General features: G+C 38.5%; 1 protein-coding gene across 6 annotated transcripts in view; it reads right to left on the bottom strand.

Moving 5' to 3' along the window:
- Nucleotides 1-1,957: 1,957 nt before the first annotated feature.
- The window catches only part of REV1 (REV1 DNA directed polymerase), a 53,430-nt gene continuing 36,936 nt past the window's right edge, over nucleotides 1,958-18,451 (bottom strand). For 4 of the 6 annotated variants that reach the window (XM_064408087.1, XM_064408088.1, XM_064408091.1 and 1 more), the window contains 11 exons: nucleotides 17,698-17,918; nucleotides 16,555-16,727; nucleotides 13,664-13,766; nucleotides 12,012-12,168; nucleotides 11,429-11,631; nucleotides 9,490-9,723; nucleotides 6,481-6,589; nucleotides 5,228-5,439; nucleotides 4,901-5,093; nucleotides 3,917-4,019; nucleotides 1,958-2,385 (listed from right to left, as the gene is read on the bottom strand). In XM_064408087.1, coding sequence (XP_064264157.1) covers nucleotides 2,274-2,385; nucleotides 3,917-4,019; nucleotides 4,901-5,093; nucleotides 5,228-5,439; nucleotides 6,481-6,589; nucleotides 9,490-9,723; nucleotides 11,429-11,631; nucleotides 12,012-12,168; nucleotides 13,664-13,766; nucleotides 16,555-16,727; nucleotides 17,698-17,918 — 1,820 coding nt within the window. In that variant the 3' untranslated portion in view covers nucleotides 1,958-2,273. The remainder of the gene's footprint in view (nucleotides 2,386-3,916; nucleotides 4,020-4,900; nucleotides 5,094-5,227; nucleotides 5,440-6,480; nucleotides 6,590-9,489; nucleotides 9,724-11,428; nucleotides 11,632-12,011; nucleotides 12,169-13,663; nucleotides 13,767-16,554; nucleotides 16,728-17,697; nucleotides 17,919-18,451) is intronic. The other 2 variants (XM_064408089.1, XM_064408090.1) reach the window with 1 other exon arrangement.

Here is an 18,451-nt window from a genome sequence, read left to right as displayed (position 1 = left end):
GCTGAGTCCTTTTGAAGATGCCAATTGTTCATCTGTCTGTTGTTAGTTCCAAAAGCAGGGCTGTACCTGAAACCTCCCTGGTAAAACACCTGCTTGAGTTTCAGCAATGCCTGCCTGGCTGTGAGCAGCTGAGGTGCTGGTTTATCTAAACCAAGGCGAAGAGAAAAAGGCAGGAACTGAAGGGGCTCCAAAAGACCCAACCTACACCCCAAGAGGTCTTGGTTCAGACAATGTCCATCCCTCTAGACATGTTGGATCACTAGAGGGAAGGAAATGAGCACTGTCAGGTGTTTATCCACACGGCTCAGACTCCCCCAGCCTGCTCACGCTCTGGCTGTCTCAGCCCTGGTGCTCACTCCCCTCGGCACCACTGGGCCTGTGTTTGGGAGTTGCCCCAAACAACGAGTGTGCCTCTCTCTTAGGGATGGGCCCAGCAGTGCAGCTGCCCCTCACCAGGGCTGAGCAGAGGGAACAAGCTCCTGCCTTGACTCCTGGGGATCTTCCTCCTGCCCTGGCCTTACTGCAGAGCTGGCCCCTCCCTCCCTGGGAGCAGAACCTGGCACCTCTGTGCTGAGCTCCAGGGGGTTCCCAGCACCGGCTGGGTCCCTGGAAGCAGCACCCCCAGCCTCTCAGCCCCCCTATGCCATCAGAAACGTGCTGAGGCTGCACCAGCCCTTGCCCACGTCCATCCAAAGGGATGAATGGGATTGGCTCTGGGTTCCACTTGGGCCTGGCCCCTAACAGCACTTTGTACCACTGACCACCAGGGCCTGCCTGCCCAGTTTTCAGTGAACTTCTCTCTCCAGCCTGTACTTCATCAGCTTCTCCCTGAGGATGGCACAGATTTAATGAGAAGCTGTACTGAAGTCAAGGGAAGTGACATCTCCTGCCCTTTCCTCATCCATCCCCTGGCTGTAGAGGTTGGTACCTCTGCCAGTGTGTGGCAGGAGGAAGCCAAGGTCACAGCTGAAGCTAAAGCCCTGCTGTCACTGCTGCAAGCTGTGCTGCAGATGTACCACGCAGCCTTCTCTGCCCCAGCTGTAGTGGCAGCAGCTGCAGCTGCTCTCGGTGCAGCAGCACCTGCCCTGTGCTAGGCAAGTGCTTCCACTTAAGCTAGTGGTGCAAATACTGCTCCAGGGTTCACTCCAGCTTGCATTCCTGCAATTCTATGCCCAGCATTGTGTGGGATACTTCTCACCTTCCCCCATCATTTCTTCAGCAGAGATTTTTCTTACCAACTTGGTTTTTGTCAAGTGCTCTTCATTCTCTCCAGGTCCCTGAACAGCCTTGTTCAACATATTGGGCCAAGTACAACTGCGTGAGGCTGGTGCACACCTGCAAAAAGCAGACTTGCCCAGCACATGAACTGCAGGGATGCAAGCTCACCCTCCCAAGCAGGGACACAGTGATGGGATGGTTTATTTTGTCTCAGCTGCTTCCAACAATCTATTTTGTTATGCTGCATGAAGGAAATGCGTGCCACAGGCTGGGGAGAACGGTGGTGTTTTACACGTGGCTCTAGCTTGAGTAGGAGCAATGCAGAGGATGGATGCAGGCTCGAGCAGTGCTCCGTGCTGGCTACTCCCCCCTCCTTTGCAGTGCCACTTTGGGGTACTTGCCTTCCTCCAGAAGCACGTGAGAGGGGACAGGACACCCAAGGTCAGACAGCACCCAGGCTTCAGCTGACATCCTGTGTGCTTCAGGAGCGGCTGGGCCACCCTGGCTTGAATCTTTGAAGGATGAAACTGAAAATGAACTAATATTCTTCCCTCAGCTTAAAATCTGAATGAAGTTAGTGAAGAAGAAACAAAAAGTAGCCAGGTGCCTGTAGAGCAGCCTCCTCCATGTGCTGAGGCAGTGCCACTGTGTAAAACTTTGTGAAATGAATCAAAGCTGCAGCTGTAGTAAAAGGGGTTCACTATATTCAAACTGAAGCATCACAAAATAGAATCAGTACAAAAATATACATACAGTTCTTTATTAAACAACTGTAAACACTTCACTGTAAAAATCCATAAAACTTTATAAACAAACATTTTGTAAATAGATTCTATACTACAATAAAAGAATTTTAACACAATTATTTACATGCAATACTGACAAATTTGGCACTTTCTGAAAAGAAATGTACAAAACACTTTGTTGTTTAAAAAGAAATCTGAAATTATAAAAACTCAGGGCATTACTATCATGCACTTTGCAAATACCTCACAAGCACTTATGGCACAGCTAGCAGAGAGCTCCAGGCTCTCATCAAGCTTTTTACTACATGTTCAGATAACTTTTAATGTGCTTCCGTAAGTTTGTTGTAAAACTACCTGAACATTGTCAAGAATGAAGTCAAATGCCATATTCCAAACTGACTCCACAGATGACTGCATCAACCTGAGGGGGAAAAGGAAGAAGAGGCTGAAAATTACCATTACAGAACCAGTCCTTTTTACAATCACTTTGGTCTTCACACTGGAAAACAAGATCACAACAGTTCCTCACAAATGGAATTTTGATTCAGTGCTGGTAAAGCTCTCCCCTCTCTACTGAAACACACCAAGCCTTACTTAACAGCACCAATTCCTGGTGCGAGCAGTGTCACAGCAGCTTGTGAATGCTGGCACTGGGCAGTGGTGTGAGCCTGTGAATTAAGTGGTGGGTGACCTTCCATCAACTGCATACTGAGGAACAGAAATGGCAAGATTCTGAATCCTGATCTTTACTTCCTCATCCCAAGACAGAGATGCTATTTCTCCATTCCAATAAATGCCAAGTGCAATCAACACATTTAAATAATTGGGGCACTATATTATTTTTATATATTCATTTTTTTATTTTTTATATTTATTGCTAAAAACAAAATCCACTGAGAGCTACGAGTTCCCCTGTGATGTGAGTTGCTCTTATGATCAGCAGCTACAAGAAGCAAATGAAGGAACTGCCCAAGGAAAACAAAGCAGCTCTGCACTCTCAGTCCCCCTTCTAGATCCCTGTATTCCAGGAGAGCAGAGGGTTCCTACACTCAGAGCTTTGGAAGGTATAACATCATGAGTGAGTGTGAACCCTTTGGACACTGCCATCAATGCAGATCCAACACACAGGGACCAGAAATGGGACATTCTGTCAATTCTGAAGAGTTTTATAAACAATTTACTATACAGATTTCATTAAATAGTTCATTGCACTGTGTATTTTGCATTTTCCAAGACCTTAAGATATTCCATAATACAAAAGCCCAGTGAACTTCCTACACTTCTGTAGTCTTTTTGGTTTTGATTCATTTTGTGAAACTTATTTTGCAGATCTAAAACATAGAAAGCTGAGCCCTCATGCTTAAGCTTTAGTTAGTAAGCAAGTCAAAAATTGATTAAAACCTCATAAACTCATGGGAAAACTAATAGGAGCACAATAACAAAGTAACAGGAATGGATTTAAAGGCTGGATGTGAGACAGAACCTGGATACAGCAAGAGAATGAAATTGGTCTAGAGGTGCCATGAAAAAATGAGCAAAAACAGGATGAAGAAAAGGGACAATGCTGATGAAAACTACCATCTTCTTCTAGAAATTGTTGCCCAGAGAAGCTATGACTTCCCCATCCCTGGAAGCGTTCAAGGCCAGGCTGGATGGAGCTCTGAGCAACCTGGTCTAGTGGAAGAAGTCCCTGCCCATGACAGGGGAGTTGGGCCTGGGTGATCTTTAGGCTTCCTTTCAACCCAAACCATGAATTACTACTAAATATTACTCTTAATTTTTCCCAAATTACCTATTTTAACACTCCAACTCCTTCCCTCAACCCCAGTTTTCAAGCTTAAAACCACTCATCAGTGAAACGTCTAATGGGTTAATGGGCTCACAATGCAGCATCTAGTGTATAAATTCTAACAAAAGCAATCTAAAGTTCACAAATACAGCAATTAAGTTACCTTTTCATGTACTTAACAACCAGATCTAACTTTTCCAAGTCTTTTTCTTCTATTAGATCAGTACAGTATTTCACAACCTGTAGAATGTCTTCTTCCATAGGATCTGTAATAAAAAAAAATTAAAATGAGGTCTTTTCTCTAAGTATACTTAGAACATAATCACAGAACAATGGGAATACAACAGAAAGAAATTCTGCAGTGTCAGCATATCAGGGGCCACCTTGACAATTTCTGTACTCTCACACATCTTCCTGACATCAGAAGCTGTGCACATAACAGGACTGCAGGGTCCTGACATACCTGTCTTATAGCCATCTTTTTTTTCAGTAAGAACAACAGAAGCAAAGCTAGCAGTAACCAAAGGGCAAAGAACCTGGGTTTTAGAATGCAATGGCTGTTTTGAAACTCTTAGGAGAATAATAATGTCCAGGGCAGGCAGGTCAAACTTCCTAAGGCTTTAAGGAGTTGCTATTTGTTTGACCTAATTCAAATCACAATTTAGCAAGAGTGTCACAGTTGCACAGTTCGGGGGGTTTTTTTTTTTTTTGTTTTTTTTAAATCTAGTGTTCTTCCCAGACAAAACCCCCAAACCCAGCACTCCTTTGCCTCTAAGAAGAGATTTTCAGAGAAGAAATTAACTCCCTTTCAAGAACTTTCATCTTAGGGGTTGCAATATGTTGGAAAAAGGCAGTAAACCTCAGACACAAGTAACATCAAGGCACAGGACAATGGCCAGACACATGGCTTGAAGAAGATCATGTTACTTTTCATGATGTTAAGCAAGAGGAGCTGGCAAAGCCACAGAGTAACAACTGGCAGAAAGAATCAAGTTCTTGCAAGACTGCCAAGGCAGTAAGACTTCAAGAGTACTGTGAAAAATAAGCAGCAAAAGGAAGAGTGAAGGAGAAAGGAAGTACAAAAAGCCTACTGAAAGCAGTTTTCTTTGTGATGCACTGCAAGATCACCCAGTGTGACATCCCTCACCTGAGATAGTTGTGATCCACTCTTTCAACAATGTCTTCACATCGTTGAATTCCACAGCTCCAGCGAGGTTTGGGGCCTGTGGCCTGAAGGAGCCCGGCTGCGGCTCCGCCTGCACAGCTGATGGGCCTGGGGAACCCGAAGTTGATGGAACTGCTTCTGCCTGTTCCAGACATGGAAGTGGGAAATGCTCAGTCTGACAAACATGGGAACACCATATACACATAGAGGTAGGTGTCAGTGAAGAATCTTGCAAAGAAGAATAGCAACCTGAACTCAGTCTAAAGAAGCAGACACAGCTTTACCAAAAACTGTTCATGTTAAAAGTACCTGAGCAGCTGCTCCTTCTTGTTTCAAAAAGCCATCTATTAGCTTCTGTGGGCTTCCAGATGCAGCTGGCATGTTTTTCACAGGACTACCAATAAGTTTGTTTTTTAAAGGACTCTGAATCTTTTTTGCAGGACTGACTGGATTTTTTTTCCGTATTTTTTTCTTGTTTTTCATAGTTGTATGCTTCAGGTGTAGGAAAGGATTTTTTGACACTGAAAAACACAGGAATAGTCAGAGGTTGATACATTTAAAATTTAATACTTCTCCATTGAAAGGGGACTCTATCTCTCACAAAAATCTAATGATCACTTAAGAAAACACAGCCTAGATAAAGCAACTTTAACACACACACCATTGCATATCTGAAAAGCACTGTTAGACTTTCAGTGTACACCGAGGACACTCAGCTATTCATAATCTTTTTAATGTGAGCATTTCAGTACTTGAATGCTCACATTAAGCAGCTGGTGAAATCTGAATCTCCTGGACAAATTGCCTCACCTCAGTCAGAGCACTGTCCCACCAGTGTTAGCAGCAAAGCCAGCAGTGTAAAGCCCCCACAAGGCTTTTATCACAGTTTATGAAGGAAATGTCTCTCATTCCATCATTCTAACCTATCTGCATTAGTCCACTGGCTATGAAATCAGGGTGTGATTATAATTACAATGCCGTGTTTAACTGGCAATCAAACCAATAACATTTACAACCTACTTTTATGACAAAGCATGTCCACAGGGAATTAGTCTTATTTCTTTCTGCTGATTATAAAAAGGAGACCTGGATGATCAGCTCAGAGTAAACAGAGCTGACTGTCAGACATTCAGTGAGATGCAGTGTATCTTTCTCTAGCTGCCCCAAAACCCTGCCAGTGCTATGGGTTTCAGGGAACCATGAGAAAGCTCCCTGAAAAGAGTTTAATTAACTTAAGAAAGTGCAATACTTTAAATCACAAGACACATCAAGTTTGGATTCCATTTGGCAAACATATGGACGTGGGGAAGCTTAGTGCCACAGTCCCCACAAATTGAATTAATCACTCATTTGAGTAAAGCTGGGCACCTGTTTGCAAACTGAAACCACAGCTGGTTGTAACTGACAGTCTGTCAAAAATAAATACAGAAATTCAGTTCAGCACAGCATCTTCAGAGAAGCTTTGGTTGTATTTTCCAGTTTGTTACTTAGGGTTGCATAGCTGTCTGGAGAGCAAACAACCTCCTATACCAGAAGATTACTACACAACTACATATTCTCACCTGAAGTGTTAGCAGGCTGCTGCTCTGATTGCTTCTGCCTTTGATCGTATGCATCTTTCAGCTCTGCTTGTAACTCAGCAGGTAGTGCAGAAAAAACCTCAGGGTCCACCTGAACAGTAACAAAAGATTCATTTGATTATTTTAGCAGTGAGCAGCACCATTTCCTTCTTTCTAGGTCACTCACATGAGAAAGGTATTTACATTTTATGCCAAGCAAAAATAAAGGAGATATAACTGAAATACTGCAAAGCACATTGTACATTATCTTTGTATATTTTAGTTTGTAAAACCAATAAAATGGACATTTAATATTACTCTGTTTATTAAAATTACTATTATGAGCATATAATGCAGTAACCATCTTTCCCCACCTACTGATAGCCAGTACAGCTGCGTTAAGAGCAAGATTAAGCCTAACCCAGAGAGCATTCCCTTCAAATTTCAAAACACAAACATTGTGACCACCACACTTTTGTTCCTCCTTTTCTTTTGACACTTCTATTTCCTGCAAGGTGCTATATAACTCAGAATATTCTTGGAAGTTGTCTCAGTTCTTTAAGGACAGGAAAAGCCAAGTCCACCTATGTCATATTTTGAATCAGTACAAAAGGGTTTTATCTTTCTCCCACAGTTGTCCACCACTTGCTTGACTGATAAAAGCACAGTTCCTTGCAACTGTCCCAGGGACTTGGATACTAGACAGGAAATAATTTGATGCCAATTGCCAGACACACTCATATGGACAAAATAAAATTTCTTGTATTATCAGTTATTTTTTCTCATTGCATGTCAGAAGTAGCCCATCAGTGACAGACTCATCTTGTATTTGGAGTTTCCCATTAAAACTAGACAGTGTTTTCAGCTCATAATCTTCAAAATCTAATTCAAAGCAAAGCTATCATTTAGTGGATTAAATCTGTCAGTGGGAGAGTGCCCTTAATTTCACTGGTAAAATTCAGAGATGAGCAGAAACAACAAAAAATTGGTCAAAGCTACAATTACTATGCTAAGAGTACAATGCAATTTCTATCATTATCTGAGATACTGTATTTATTACATGTCAGTCTGCAAAGGTATTAAAATTTATCTCTTATTTTCAATAGAGATTTCTTTTTTTTAAAACCAAAACATGTATGCTATGACAGGGAGGTACAGTGTGCTATTCACACACGATGTCTAAATAATACAGATCATAAACATAACTGTGCTCTTACAGGTTACAATTCATCAATTTAGCACAACTTTGTTCCTTTTTCAGAATTCCATGAGTCAACTTGAATTTTTCACCACACAGAATATGCACTAATTGAAGGAGGAAACAGGAACAGCTCTGACCTCAACCACCATATACATTGTGCAGAACAAAGCACTATAGTGAAATGCAGCCAATTACATCACAGGTGTAAGTTATCTTTTTAAGTACAAATTTCACTTCATAAAACTTTTTTTAAAAGTTTAGTGCTCTGTGGTAAAGCATTTGACAGTCAAGGATTTGGAATGCTATGAATTGACACTGTTTTTTGTGTACACCACTTAATTAATGCAGAAATAATGCTGTACAGGAACTGGATGCATTTTTATTATCTGCCCATCACTGCTCTCTCAGATGTAACATGGAAAAATTCAATTAAAGGAGCCATCAGTTGAATTCACATGAATTGTCCAATATAACTGGAGTTTCAAGTAACTTTTGCACTATGTCCTAACATTGTCATACAGGTATCTGAAAGCTTTCACATTTTGGAGAACCTTGGTTTTACAGAGTTATGGGTGACCTCAGCATATACAGTTACCAGTATTTCTGATGTGCTTGTATCAATTTCCTTAGGAGGAATCTTTACCACGTGAAGGCACTGTAAGGATTAAATGAAAACTTGCCACCACTAATTAACACCATTATTACAAATGTCATGCATTTCTAGGCATCTGTAATTAAAGATTAGAGATGTTTTGCATCCTATGCCTCTGCCGGATCCAGGCTACAGAGACATACAGCTATTCTGAATTCTAAGATTACTTCAGCAACTGATGGAAAGGAATGCAACCTATCTGGATTCCTTTCACAGGAGGACTTTACCTAACAAAGGAAATTTTCCACATTTTCTAATGAATAAATCACTGTCAGCCAATTAGCTTTGCACCTGATCATAAAACTCAGCTCAGACAAAAGGAATGAAGAGCTGCAAAACAAACCTTATTAAGCTATGAAAAGATGGCAGGGTGTAATCTATATCTGATGTAGATAAAGTACTCATTCTGGAGTGGTTGGCAGCATTTCTATACCCAAAACCTATTACTACTCATTTCCCTGCTTCATGGGCCACGAGGCAGATTTAAATGTTTGTGTGCAGTCATAGCACATACACTACCACAAAGACTTCAAGAGAAAAAATGCGTCAAACTGTATTTAGAGTAAGATGGTATTTTTGAATCAAGTTCATGTTTGATTTTAACACTGAAAAAATTCCTCCTGTATTAATAAACTGAGTTTAGCCTTTTTTTTTTCCACGAAGCTTACAGGGAAGCTTTTCAACCATACTGTTCTAGATATTAAACTAGGACCTAACTCACAAAATAAAAATTGTAAATATTAGACTCTTTTCGCCAGTAAAGAAAGCGGAATGGCTTTCAGAAAAAAAAATTGAGTATGAGCATAAGGCACTCTCATGTAGATAGTATGGATACCCTTCATAAATAAATAGGAAGTACTCAATTCTTCTTGAACTACATCTTCGAAACAACAAGGCTGCCCTATTAAGTTGCATTTTTGGATCAAGTATCTGGGTCACAAAATACATTAGTATATAGAGACAAAAAAACAGTGCAAAAAACTAGTGCAAACTAGGTCCTTTGAAGGAAACTTCAAAAAGTAATGCTGTTTTAAAAATAACAATCGATTCTCCACTACCTAATTATTAGACATATAAAGCATACACAAACTTAAAGGAATTCTTCTAACTTCCTACAGATGAAAAGTAATTGTTAATTGATACCATGCAAACATCCTACCTGTGAGAAAGCTGGCAAGGCTATTACATTGATTCCCATGTTGGTATTTGGTTCTTGGAGCTCTGGTATTTGTAGAAGTACTGTTCCAACTGGCTGTGACAGAAGTGCAGTGTTACATCCATTTATTGGCTCTTTTTTGCTCTCTCCATAACTCTCTCCTTGCTGAATGGTGCATATTTGCTCTACTTGCTCTCGGAGATCGGGTGGCAGAGCTTCTAGCACAGACTTATCTAGCTACAAGTACATAAAAACTTTTAGATTTTTCTAAGGAATAGCTAACAGAGCTATCTTAGTCAGTACATCAGTTATACAGTTCTGAATTTTACAAACCCCACTACGTATTACCCTGTGTATGCAAACATCATTAGGAACCTGAGAGTTACACTCTGCAGCAGTAAAATATCATTTAAGACTAAGCAGCTCAGTAAATATGAATGCTCAGTTTTATCTTTTCACAATGTTCAGTCTTCTTACCAAAAAACATAGATAGGGTTTCCTCTACAGCTAGCTAATGATAAAGTAAAACCTGAATTCTGAGTTCAAATTATACAGGCAACAGGTTGGTATGAATACTAAATTGGCATCCAGCACAAAGCTGTAAGCAATTAATTTCTTTTTTTATAGAGTTCTAGGGTGCATGTTACTGTTTTACTTTACTGGTATTATGTATGTTTGCATACTGTCAGACTTGCCAGAGTTGGATGATGAAATAAGCTTTTACTTACTATCAATTATTCACTTGAAACAACTGAGATAGCCCCTCAGTGTCCAGAAGCTGCTGGGTACAATGACAGCTGCACAAGTGACGGAATGAATGCAACTGACAAGCAGATGTACAGCATCATTTTTCTCACAAGTAAAATTTGAATATGTAGAGAAATGCCAATGTTTGCATCTTAAGTTCTGCTGAGTAAGACTTCAGCTGTGTTAGAATAATTTATCTTTTAAGAAGAAAATTTGGAGCTTATGACCACATTCTGGATTTACAGAAAAGAACCACAAATATCGCTGAAAATTTACTTGGCTTGGTAAGTGAGAGGTTCTGATGAAAGCTGTATGTATTGTTAATCACTTAAGTTACTCTTCCATTTCTGTTTGTATTCACTCATTCCAAATTTGCTGCATATGTAACTCTATAATAAATTCCTGGGAATCCCAGGTGTAAAACACCCAGGATTGCTGTTACTTTCCTAGTACAGTATACAAACAGCAGTGTGGCACTAACTCTCACCACTCCTTCCCAGCCCTGAATTTTTTATTACATTCCATATTATAATATGATTAAAAGCAGAAATAAAGATATTGTGCCATTGTTCCTACCAAAGTAGGAACTCTGCTGAACAGCTAGTGCATTTTTCACTTGTTTATACATATTCCTCCTATGGCAGCATCTGAATGTACAGCGCTTTTGATTGCTCAGTCAAGTTACTTTTAGATCCTGAGCTGGCTTGGATATTGCATTATAGGAACACATTTCCTGCCAAAACCATAATTTGCTTCTTAAAATGGATAAATATTTGAGAAAGCTGTTAAAAAACCTCAGAAATGCTTTTACAGATTTAAATTACAGACATTTAAATGACAGATTTTTACAGAAGAGCAAGTAAGTCTGCTTATATCTAAAATACCTGCAGAAGTCTGTGCAGCTGTTTCATAGCAAACCTTTCTAGCAGAGTCTACTTGAACAGCATGTGGGGCAGAAATAATGAAGGCTGTCCCTTTCATCTAAATAGTGGTGTCCTGTACAAATGTTAAGTGTGCATCCTAACGTCAGCATTATTTATTTTATTAAGGCAAAATATTTTTGCATCAATAAGAGTTACTTACTGTGCACTATACTTTACTAGAACTCTTTTTATTTAAAAAGAGCTCCTTTTTATAGACAGACAATCCCAAGTTATTACAATATACTGCAGATATTTCACATTCTCAGGTTTACCTGGGAAGCAGATGGAACCTCAATACTCAAATTGAGTCTGGATTTTACACTGATAGGAGAATGCACACCATTCCACTTGACAGCAGGCTCGGTGTTGTTGGCATTAGAATTGACACCAGGTGTGACACTGGTACCACGAGATGGAAGTAAAGTGCAAGTTCTTGAATTAGAGGATATTTCAAGGTCCATAGCAGCCACAAATACTATACATATAGAAACAAAATACAGAATGATCATCTATTAGTAAAAAATACTCTGAAAATTCAAGACACAGTAAAAAGTATTTTCTAGCATTATTTGAAGAATTTACACAATAAATGTAGCACCATCATAACACTTTTTATTTCAAAGTATCCTCTGTTACTATTTACCAAAAAACTACAAAAACACCCTAATTAGACTAATCCTATACAAAGTTTTATTAGTAGCATTTTCATTTACAGCAGCAAAGCCCACTTTCAGAAATTTTATGTTGCACAATTTACACTGGTATAATACTGAAAAAGTATTCCAAAAGGTGATCTATGTTAGGGTCCTTCAGAACTGATCACTATCACACATGCCAAGTACAATGCTTACTGACCTTCCTTAGGTTCCTCTTCTGAGTGCTTTTTTGTTTTCTGAACATGAAAAAGATCAATAACTGAATGTGATGCACCAGGTAGATGTCCAGATTGTACTGCTGAGAGAGCTGAAGTTGTTTTACTGATGGGAACTAGCTGCTGTACCTGAATTCCAACCTAAATCCAAAACATAAATGCATTCATTTTCAATGAAGTTCTTTGAAATAAATAAAATTAATTTTAAAATATGTAATTATATAATAATAACATTTCCTTCTTTGGAATTGACTGCCTGTTGTGGGTGGGAGGGAGGACAAATAAAATTATATTGAAATACACATAAACAGCCACTAAAAACAAATCCCAGGATTACCCACCATAATCCAACAACTAAGAAATTACAAAAGTACTCCCATTTTAACTTCTCTGATATAAAAAAGTGCCATCAACAGGACCATGAAGCAATGTGTTTTCTATGAAATTTCTTAGACACTAACAAATACAGAAATACTGACAAGAATGTGGTTAGTATTAAATGTGGGTACCCAGCAATGCTTTTCCCCAAGGACAATCTGCACTAAATGCATCACTTATGTCTACAATTGAGAGAAGTACTATTGTTTCACTTGTAAACACTGTTTTTACAAAGTCTCAATGGAAGAAAGTACTTTGGTAGAAGTAGTCTTTTTTTAGATTTGTCATTTTTCAAGACATCCTAGATTTTCATTTCACTTTTAAATACCAAATCAGCAGTGGTTCAAAATGTGTCTAATTAACAATGCACTGGTGCACTGTACGAGATTTTTGCCAATCCTCCATAATTTTAAAGGAGAAAACCTGACACTTAGGAAGCATAAAGGAGCCACTGTATATATTTCCACCAGGTCTTCTTCCATAATTACATAGTAAGGATTTTGTTTATTAACACCTTCTTAGTTGCAGTAATGGAATATGACATTTAAATTAAATATTTCCTCAACTCCAAGTCAGGGAGCTAACTCTGAAAGCAACATTGTGAATCAAAACCCTACTTCTATATCCAGATGATGAATTAATGCAGGTTTGTTTCAGAAATCCTCTGTGTTCTATTGTAACAAATGGCTGATGTCAAAACAGCAGCATCACGGGGTCACATTGCTATGACAAAACCATTGAGATGAGCAGGAGTTCTAAAATAACACATGAATCAAAATAGCCAGAAAACCACCTTCAAACAAAGGCCAAAACATGGGCTGGCAACTTTTCTTGCTCTAAGATTTGCATTCTAGAACAAAAGCTCCTTTTATCTCTAATGGTTGGCATTACAAACAGTTATATATTAGTTACACAATTATTGTATGGCAAAAGTTTACAGAAAATTCTAAGACAAAATAAAACTTACACATGCTTATAGAACTGTACAAGATACACTCTTACTTTGTCACCTCTGGATGTTTTAAGTTGTGCATTCATTTATATCACAAAAAATAATTTTTTACATTTATGGCTTTGTAACCATATTTTTCAAAGGTTAGAAAATATAATATAATTGCATACACTAATTTACATAAGCTTTGTATTACCTACACTTTTGAATAAGTTTGGTTAACATCTACCATAGGGAACTGAAAATCCACAAAAGACAGAAACAGGTTGATAAAAAGAATGAATTTCAGTTTTCCCATTAACTCACCCCTCGCATATCAGATATGTTCAGTTTCATTGTGTGAAACATGTTCAGAGTTTCCTTCCCAATTATTTTTGCACTGTCTGTTGCATGGTCTAGAGTCACAGTCCTAAAAAGAATAAACAAGTATGGTTAAAAAAAAGAAACTGTTTCACAAATCCTGAAGACAAAAATTCTGTTTTTATTCCAGAGAGGATATGAAAGAAAGACAGATTCCTTGGCATATAGAAATTGAACACTTTTTATTTGTTCTGTGGTTTCTTTTTAAAGGTAATTAAAACTAAACATGATCTACAGAAAAAGTAAGAAAAGCAGAATACTTACCAACTGAACATTTTCAGTGTGCAGTCCACACACTAAAAGGTCAAATTTAGAATATATATATATATATATATATATATATGTACACACACACACACACAATCTATTGAAGCCAGACAAAAAGTTTCACAAGAAGTTAACAGTTTGCACAAAAACACACTCCTGCATTTTTGTCTTTCACTCAAGCTTGGTTCACAGAAAGTTTGGTCACTATTATTTCAATTGTCAACAGCAAGAGTTTCAAAAGGAACTCAGAGAGGAAGCAGATGTAGGCAATGTGCATGGGATTACAAGCAAAAGGAATTAAAATTAATGGCAATTAACTTTAAATAGCATTCCAAATTATCTTAAGGTATGGGCATTTCTTTGCAACAAGACTCACAAAACAATCTGGCTGTGAGTTTTACAGATTACCACTTGAGAGTATGGCAGGGCAGCAGCAGTGCTTGGATAGCTCTCGATTCTCTAATGGCCTAACCTTTGACAAAATTTCAAGTGGCTCATCAAATGCATGTGGGTGATGTGAAGTCTTCTCACTGAAATAAATGATGCAGTTTTAGCTCTGATAGAGTGGGCTCTTTCAAGAAAATGAAGTTTGGTGTTTTTACAGGTGCAATCCTGACAACTTACTAAACATGATGGTGTTACTCTGCTTTTGAATCTGTCGGAAACCACCATGAACAGCCAAGTGCTCTTTGGAAAGGCCTAGTTCTGCCAATATGAAAACTAAAAATCCTCAGATTGTAAACAATATAAAGATCTCCTTAAGCTTTACATGTTAGTATTCTTAAGAAAAAGGGGATCAGTATCACTAAAGGTACACAACATTTAAGAAAAATATTTTAAAAAGGTCTGTGCTGAACTATCATGACTAGGTTTCAGAAATGCAGTAAAAATACCATTTAATCTCAAAAACTGAGTTTGATTTGAAGTGTGTCTGCAAGTCTGAATCCTTTGTAGTACTATGGTTATCATCCTAGGGGATCTTGACCTGTAGGATAACAAAGCATAGCAAGCCATTCAACTGTGAGGTAAAGGAGCAAGAAATGAGTCATGAGCTATAGGTACAGACAAAATCTTAAACTGAAGAGAGAAACTGGTCACTTGGGGGAACCCTGAGATTCTTATCCATTTGCTTGGATTCAACTTTTGGAGTTCTCCCTTCCACTGCTAAAAAGCTTTTTCCTGGGCTGAACAGAAATGCTCTAACAAAAACAGAAACACACCACGTACAGCATAACCTGGATTGACTGGGGTTGACAAGGTCACTGGAAAGCCAGAAGCAGAAAGAGACACCACCAAACAAAATCCTGGCATCTGAGTTGCTTTAGCAATGTGTGAACAATTTTCCATTCTTGGGTGCCCCCCAACCTTACTGAAGACTTCAAGAATTAGGGAAATTTCAGGGCATGTGTACATTATGCCTGACCACAGAAAAGGGGTCCAAAGCACTGATATGTTCATGAAAAAGCACTCTGACAAGAGTTAAAATATGGGAGGAATAAAGCTCTATCTCAATGCACACTCAATACTAAGAAATGTTCTTAGGCTGCTAAGAATAAATCTTCAGGTCAAACAATTCAGGATAGCCAGAAGACAAAAGTACAGACTGAGGGATTTTCTTCTTGGTATATATACCAATTCTAGAAAGTGATGAGCTTCTTACAGCGAAACATGAATTTTGTAGTTTCTGCTTTTATTACAGCTGAATTCTACGTAACAAGATCACAAGCATGACAGGCTCTATGCATGCAAGTCTTGCTACTGAACTCTTAACCCACTGAAAGAACTTCTGGGCACGTGGATAGTGCTATGCAGGGCCAGCACCTGGACTTGATGATCCCTGCGGGTCCCTTCCAACTCAGCATATTCTGTGATCTGTGAACTCCACCACCTCTTCTGCTACCAGCAACACCCACCAAATGACCCCCCAGTTCAGGAAGAATTAGTCTGTTACAATCACCTGAGATGGAAGGAAAAGTAGAAAGACCTATCGTCTCTCAAAAGCCAGGATCATCCTGTACTGAAGAACAACTGCTTTGATAAAGAACTGTATGCCTGAAGAATCTATGTGTATGTAGGTTCCATGACAATCTTGCATGAAACAGCATATGATATTGTATGCCTGGATTATATCCCTGTGTTTTTTGTATGCAAGGACATAAATAATATTCAGATTAAAAAAATATTTAATCAACATCATCCAGTTTATCAATAAGGAACAAAGAACTGGAGTAACAAATAGGAGGCTGGTTACTGAAAGAAATCACTGCTGCTGCATGTATGTCACAGTGCAGGACACAAATATGTCTTCTTCAAACACTCTAAGAAAACCCTCATTTCCAATACTGAGCAAGCTGGAGAAAGGTACACCAACAATACATAAGCATATATGTATTACTGATAACCACCACAAATGTACAACCCAAACACAGAGGAGTTTTGATAATAATACTCTACTTATTTTGGTGAAAGATTTATATGTAGACCAAGAAGTACCAGGCACTTCAAAATTTCTGTCTTGTCTTCCTATAAATTTTAGGCCCTGCAGAAGTGTGTTCATGCCTAGTACTCACCTGGCAATATTATCACAGATTCCATGACCTCCATACTTTGCAGGCTCTACTGGTGCTCCAGCCTTTCTGACCATAATTTTAAGGGTCAATCGTTTACCCTTCATACCAGCAGCTTCAAGTCTACGCTGGATTTCTTCTGAGAGGCTCAGAAGGAAAGCTTCTGCTTCCTTAGGCTAAAGGGGAAAAACAACATGTTTAGATAATTACTACTTTTCAAATACTGAAAGTAAATCATTAAGGATTAATACAATCCAGATTGCACAAACTGAAAAGAGCAAGCTGACTCACAAGCAATTGTCTCATTTAACTTCAAGTGGTTTGTTTTCACTGTAGGTCACCTAATTTAGGCGAAATGGTAGATTCCTGTCCTAATGTTGAAAGAAGTCTTTTAAAAATATATTTAGAAACCCCAACACAGAATTGCAAGTCTAAGCACAAACCTAGAAGATGAAGAGCATAGGACTTAAAATCTTTTTCACTATGAGGAAAGTCAAGCAATGGAACATGTTGCTCAGGAAGTTTGCAGTCTTCATTCTTGGAGATTTCTGATGCCGGACTGGATAAAGTGCTGAGCAACTGGTCTGATTTATTAGCTTCCCCTGCTCTGAGCAAAGGTCTGGACTACAGAACACTGTCAGGTCTCTTCAAACTCCTTTTTTTCCCTATCATTTCTATATATACTCAAGATCTCAAAAAAGTGCTGAGTTACTTTTAAAATACAATTTTGTTAATAACATTCCCCCCCAGACGAAAAATAATTGCAAAAAAAATCTAATAAAAATGTTGTACAGGAGCAGCTGGGATAGTTTCAGGCACTGGCATCTTTGAATAATCAGCATTTAAATGAAAGAGAATGCTAGGTGCTGACAAACCTACTGCAGTTCTCTTTTTCTGTACCAGACTTGTATAACGAATGCAGAATAGCCAGCTAATTTTGTGCAAGCTTCTTTTCAGTCCAATACTTTTGCAGTCTCTCCTCCCATTTTATCGTTTGGTCTCCTACTTCTTCATTTTCCTCATTTCTATTTCGTGGCTAAGATGGTGCTCTAACAGATCAAAGTGTAAGTGAAAATAATCAGAATATGAGAAGATTCTGCTACAGCTGAAAGAAGTCACTGGAAAAAAAAAGCAAGTTTAATTTACCTGTGTAAACCTTATTCCATAGTTGATTTCTGCTGAAACAGATTTTCTTTCTTTTTCTGTACGAACAGGTCGGTCATCCAAACCACGACAAAATCTGTAGAGCATTTGCCCTGTTTTTGGACCAAATTCTTTTTGTAGTTTTGACATTGAAGCACACTGCAGATCTCCACAGGTTTTAATTCCCAAAGAAGCCAGCTTAGATTCCATTGTCCTGCCAACTCCTAACAGCAAAGCAATTAGTTCTGTTAATCTTATACAATTCAAAGCCAGTTAGGTTATGATTACATTAAAAAAATATTTTTAAACGTATATTAAGGCATATCAAATTAGCAAATAAATATATATAAAATAAATTCTGCTCCATAAAACATGGTTTGAACAGAAACTTTTGCTGTCATCAGCAGTGTATCTTTAATCTGTTTCATATATTTAGTTTAAGATGTCACACTACAGCATGTTTGTTTATTTTTGGGTAAAATATGAATATATCCTGCTTGGAAATTGTCTGCCTGTTACAGATTATATAGATCTGAATCCCCCCAACAACTCAGTCCAAAATGAGTGTCCAACAAGTAATATGTTTTCCCCTCATATATAAGTGATCTAATCTAAATGAAAACTAACAAATATTTTGACCATTGTTGCACTGCTTCCTAGGAAGAAAAATAATATTTCAGGTAGAAGTGATAGCATACCTGTATCACTTGTGCTTTGAATTACCAAGCACTGGGAATTGTAGGTATCCATGGCAACA

Source organism: Passer domesticus, chromosome 2 (assembly GCF_036417665.1).
Source record: "Passer domesticus isolate bPasDom1 chromosome 2, bPasDom1.hap1, whole genome shotgun sequence".
Taxonomy (NCBI): domain Eukaryota; kingdom Metazoa; phylum Chordata; class Aves; order Passeriformes; family Passeridae; genus Passer; species Passer domesticus.
This window is presented reverse-complemented; position numbering and strand designations above follow the sequence as displayed.